Raw genomic sequence first — 5673 nt, forward strand, 5'->3', positions numbered from 1 at the left:
TTACTGTTATTACTAATTTTCCTCAAAACAATGCCTCGTCTCTTTTCACCCCCATCATGTTCCATTCTTCCAGACTTCTACATATCCGTCCCTCACCCACACACATTATACATGCTCTCAGCAGCATAGCATTCCTCAGAACACAACTACAGTTGACAGAAGTGGCATGTTTGCTGCAGGCTAGTTGTCATCCAGGCATACCTCTCAAAGTACATCTTTTTCACATCTGCCTAAAATGTGTAGATGGATTTGGCTGACTTCATTGAATTATTGTGAGATTTTAATTGAAGGGTAGCCTTGAAAAAGGCTTTACAGTTAGATACGCCACAACGTGTGCCTCGCTTGTAGTTACCATTCAAAGTTAGCTGGCTTAGATAGCACACAAACAGTGATGTTTTACTAATGCCACAGTCTGCCAGAATCAAGAGTCTGTGCTAATACTCAACACAGAGATAAAACATTTCATAAGTGAGGGACTGTGTTGCTCTGACAGCCAGGGAGCATCCATTCCATTATGTGAGTGCAAGAACAGAGAAGAGTCATGGTACTTGTCTTCCATGCATCTTGAAAGACGGCAGGGGTAGCAGAGTCGTACTCGAAGCTTGAAGGGATCTAGGCGCGGACTGGAACTTGACCACTGGCAGCAGGTAAGGATGGACTGGTCCACTTTTGACACTGTAGTCAAGCATCAGGGTTTTTAATATAATGTGCGCATCTACAAGAAGCCAGCAATGGTGTGTTTGGGTGACACAGGTGAACTTTGGGAGGATGAAGACAAGACATTCTGCTGTATTCTGGATCAGCTCAGTTCTGATGACACGTGTAGGGAGGCCAGCCAGGGAGGAGCTGTATTTGTTCAGTCTCGAGATGGCAAGGAACTGGACGAGCACCTTTTGGAGAGAAACAGTCGAATTCTCATTGTTGTAGAGGAGAAACCTTCAGGACCAAGTCAAGTTTGGATCATAAACCAAAAATGACAAGTGATATCTACTATTACAACAAAGGCATAAAACTTCCTATGGGCATGTTTTCAGACTGCATTGAAAATTTTAGTTGCTAATTAGAGAACCCAGGACAATTGCAGAGACCTTTTCCTTCAGAGCAACTGTTTTAGTGATGGCTATTAGGATGTTACATTAGGGTGGGAACTAAAATACCTGCTGTGTTCCTCATAGATGCTTGCAATACTTTCAGTGGGCACAAGTGGGCAATAGAGTGCTTCCCAAATTCTCTCTCTCACACACACACACACACACACACACACACACACACACACACACACACACACACACACACACACACACACACACACACACACACACACACACATCAGGCGCACCATTGGTTAATGTGCCAATTCATGTGGCAGGTGCCGGGCTTTCAAGGATTCTTCAACGGCAAATGCTTATGTGTACATTTTGTAAACAAAGACTCTTAATGACAGAGACAGAACAATATTTGCTGTAAAAGAGCATCATTTATTTGGGAAAACGACATTCTTTTCGAGACTCAATATACAACACTGCAGCACGAATACATGATTAGGTAAATACCTTTAATAATCCTTTCAGACTGGAGAATGCAGGGAGGCTGTAGTGCTCCTGATATATTTAAAGTATTTGTACAGAAACTACCAGGAATAGACAGAAACAGTCAATTCAAGGGTATTAGATAACTAGTTTCCATGTGCTACACAAGCTGGTACTGCTGTAGGTTGTAGCCCAGTGGTCATCGGCTCTCCCCTGTCCTTATGGATAAGTCTCGACCCCAAACAGGAATGGTTGAACCAGGTGTAATGGTTTGGGGTTGCAGGAAGGCACCTGCCACCACTAATTTGGTCCTTTGGTGCTGGACTGCTCTCAAGCAGATATTTTGCTTAGGAGTGGGAGGTGGCTGATGTACCAGCTTTCTCTTTCGTTATTCTCCCTTTAGCTCTGCAGTAAGCATCTACACTTAAAAAAAACAAACAAACAAACATCTGTGTGGGAGACATTCTGTGACAGTGACAGTTTACGATTTTGTTGATAAAAACCAACACACGCCCTGCAGAGCAGTGGACATTACTCAGTCTTCTCAAAAAGGTTTCTGAATTGAAGAAACAGAAAAAGGAAAAAAATAGTTATAAAAATATTTACTAAAATTGTCATGTAAAATAGTCCTAAAGTCCATTTAGCTTAGCATCCTTCTGGTGCTCTTATTTAATAAAGGCATCCTCATCACACATAAATAAACAAAAACAAATAAACAAATAAGAACAACACAAAGCATATTTTCTTTTTTGTGCACAGTAGAATCAGCTCCATTTGCTCAGAAGCTTAAACTCCATGATCAGCGCAGCCCTCAGGGGGGCAGTGGGTGAGGCCATGTGCGTCCTGAGCCTAATGAGCTCAGCTTTTGACTCCGCCCACTCCCAAACACACCCTGCATGCCTGTGCTCAGAAGGCACAGTTAAACATGTTTACTCTGGTGACCAGAACTCGACGTTAGAGCATTATTAGTGATGTTCTGAAACAACTACACAGGGACTCGGTTCAGAACAGCTAACACAGTACAGTTTTTAAAAAATCGACCCGTTTGTTCGGACAAGCAGATAAATACACACACACCCACGCGCGCCTACACAAACATGCTAGTTTATTTAAACCCACAGTACTGGGAGCATTTAATCCTTCAAATGTCTGGCTGTAGTGAAGACTGCCGGACAGATCCGGATATCCAGTGTCATTTTGTCAATCAGGGTCTGATCACTCCCCACCTGCCAACACCCGGCCCACACGCACGCACACGCACACGCACACACGCACACACACGCACGCACACACACGCACACACACACACACACGCACACACACACGTTCGCACGCTTTAGCTGGCCAGGAGCATGCGCTCAGCAGCGCACTGCACCTGCTCCCAGTGGCTCCAACCAAGCGCGAGCAAGCATATGCATACGAAAGTGCCGAGCACGTGCAGCCGGCTGCGCAGCAACGGCGCTGTGAACTTGGCTGCCGTGGAGACACACACGAGGATCACCGTGACGATGGCCAGCATGACGTTGATGCACTTGCCCAGCAGCACCCTGGCATCGGCGCTCTCCAACTGCACGAGCTGCTGGTGCTGCTGCTGAAGCTCCAGCTTGCTGACGCGCGTCTGGCAGACCTCCAGCGCCTCCTGTAGGCCAGGGGAGGGACGGCAGGGGCCCCGAGAGGAAAGAGGAGCAAAACGGAGAGGGGAAAGAGAGATTCAGAAAAATAGAAAAGGCCAATAAAAGAGAGAGAGACAGCAGCAGATGGAGAAATAAGGAACAAAGAGACCGGTGTGAGAGTGAGGCAAAAGGGGTGACAAAAACAGATAAAGTCATACACAGAAACAGAAAATGAGAGAGAGGGTGAGAAGGAAGATTGAATAAATGAACAGATATGAAAGTTCTGGACCGAGTCTGTTGTTAAGACTGCTGTTTCTGATATACATACCTGTATGTCCCGGGCTCGCTCATAGGCCTGATAGGCTACTTTCTCCTCAATGCTGGCCAGCTCCTGTTTCAGGTTCGCCATCTCGTTCTGGTGTAGCTCGGTCAGGTCGTTCAGCTGATCTTCCAGCCGCTCACACCTGCCAAAGCAGACGAACACACACTGTGTGTGTGTGTGTGTGTGTGTGTGTGTGTGTGTGTGTGCGTGCGTGTGTGCGTGCGTGTTTCTTCAAGGATTCGGTTTACATGACTAGATCATGCAACTGCAGCAGATCTGTCATCTGCGTGTTCCTACTGCGCTTCTCCTGTTCTCCCACATCCTAAAGGATCACTGCTGGACTCAGATTTGCTGAAAGCCACTAAAGGACACCGGACTCACATTCACGGTCATGGACCAGGCGGAGATGATTCCGGCCTTCTGACGTGGCTCCACTGATAATGGGTGGGCTCCAGCATGAGCCAGGAAAACTTTGCCTGCACCATTATCTTACTAGAAGCAGCTTGAACTGATGACACAAGGCTTTGGTCCTGGGATTAATGGAATACTCAAATCATCCCCTCTGGCACAACCAACCACGACACGGTCAAAGTCACTCAGATCACATCTGCACTGTACCATGGCTACGTAATTCAGAACACAGATTCGATGGATTCAAAAAGGATTCAGGCCCCTTTACTTGTTTCTTCTTACAAGCTTTACTTTGTTGTGGATTTCATTTAGAATATAATTTGGATAGAACTGCCAATTTTGGCCAACAAGCTACACTTAATCATGAAAAACGTGAAAACGCTTAATTAATTAAAAATCAAAAGCTGAACTCTACTCACAAACGTTTTCAGACTCCTCTCTGTTGTGCTACAAATTTTATATCAAGCACAATAAAGGAAACAACAACAAGTAAACAAGTAAAGGGGTCTGAAGGCTTTCTGAATCCACTGTGTGTGCATGCGTATGTGTGTGTTATGTGTTTAAGTGTGACGCAGGCGTGTACCTGTATCGCTCGTCCTGTAGCATTTGAGTGATGAAGCCGTAGTTACGTCTCACCTGGCTCCTCAGGGCTTCGATGTCCTCGGCCAGCTGAACCTGTGCCACCCTCACCTCCTGCGCCTCCTCCAGGGCATCGGCCAGTCTGCCAGCACCCTCGCCCTGCCCGCTGATGACCGCAGCCAGACCGTGGGCAGAGTCTCTGCCATGCCCATTGCTCTCCGCCGACATGGACGTGCCCGTCGAGCACTCGTCGTCGCTCAGGTACTTTGGCTTGCTGGTCAGAGTGGCGCTGCCGCTCAGCACCCGCCCCACCCCCTCCGCCTGGAGCCCGCCCCCTGTCTCCATGGAGCTCTTCAGGTGGGCGATGTTGTCGGCGCTGCCGAACTTGTTGCGGATGAGGCTGGCTAGGCCACGCGACTTGTTGAAGAAGAATGGTGGCGAGAGCGACACGCCTGGCCCGATCGTCTTCACCTTGTCCAGATGGGGTTGCCGCCCATTCCCCCGGACCCTGCCTTCCTTGGAGCACTCCTTCAGGCTCTCCTTAGACGTCTCCTTGCCATCTTTGCCATGGGTGTGCTTGGTGCCATTGGGGGCGGGGCCGGAGGCGGCCTCATGCTCTTTGATCTTGCGATGGTACTGCTCGAGCTTGCGCTGCAGCTGCGCAATGGTCTTCGCTGACTTCTGGTTCTTCTTCTCGAACACCTGTTTGATGCGGCTGCCCTGCTGCTTATCTGCGCTGCCAACCAGCTTCAGGTACTCGGCCACGTTGGCGTCGCGCAGGGCCTGCTCGATGCGCAGCTGCTCCGTCACCTTCAGTACCTTCTGCTGCGGGTTGTTCAGCCCTAGCCGCACCCGGCAGGCCTCGCGCTGGCTCCCGTCGCCCTCTGTCTTCAGGCATGGCTCTGAGCCGCCACGCTGTATGTCTACGGGGGGCGCCAGACTGCTCCTGTCAGCCATCCGATCGACCTGCGGGGGCAGAGGGTGAAAAAAAGAGGGAAGGGTGAGATGGATGGAGAGAGAGATAGACACAGAGAGAGAGAGAGAGAGAGAGAGAGAGAGAGAGAGAGACAGAGAGAGAGAGAGAGCACGTGTGGGGGGAGAGGCACAGATATGTGTTCATGTCTTTTTTGTCCAGGCTATTGTTCATGGGAAATGTTTTAATTGCCTTACCATTTCTGAGTAAGCAAAGGTAATGAATGTACAAACTGGTTGATGATGT

The 5673-nt window shown here is 48.6% G+C and overlaps 1 protein-coding gene across 2 annotated transcripts in view; it reads right to left on the bottom strand.

The window, feature by feature from the left end:
* Positions 1 to 1453: 1453 nt before the first annotated feature.
* The window catches only part of tmcc3 (transmembrane and coiled-coil domain family 3), a 15320-nt gene continuing 11100 nt past the window's right edge, over positions 1454 to 5673 (bottom strand). The window contains exons 2-5 of one of the 2 annotated variants that reach the window (XM_027020679.2): positions 4459 to 5420; positions 3471 to 3606; positions 3031 to 3168; positions 1454 to 2085 (exon numbers count right to left, since the gene is read on the bottom strand). In XM_027020679.2, coding sequence (XP_026876480.2) covers positions 2074 to 2085; positions 3031 to 3168; positions 3471 to 3606; positions 4459 to 5420 — 1248 coding nt within the window. In that variant the 3' untranslated portion in view covers positions 1454 to 2073. Of the gene's footprint in view, positions 3169 to 3470; positions 3607 to 4458; positions 5421 to 5673 lie in introns of both variants that reach the window. The other variant, XM_027020678.2, reaches the window with a different exon arrangement.

The sequence above is a fragment of the Electrophorus electricus genome, chromosome 7 (genome assembly GCF_013358815.1).
Source record: "Electrophorus electricus isolate fEleEle1 chromosome 7, fEleEle1.pri, whole genome shotgun sequence".
In the NCBI taxonomy this organism is placed as follows: domain Eukaryota; kingdom Metazoa; phylum Chordata; class Actinopteri; order Gymnotiformes; family Gymnotidae; genus Electrophorus; species Electrophorus electricus.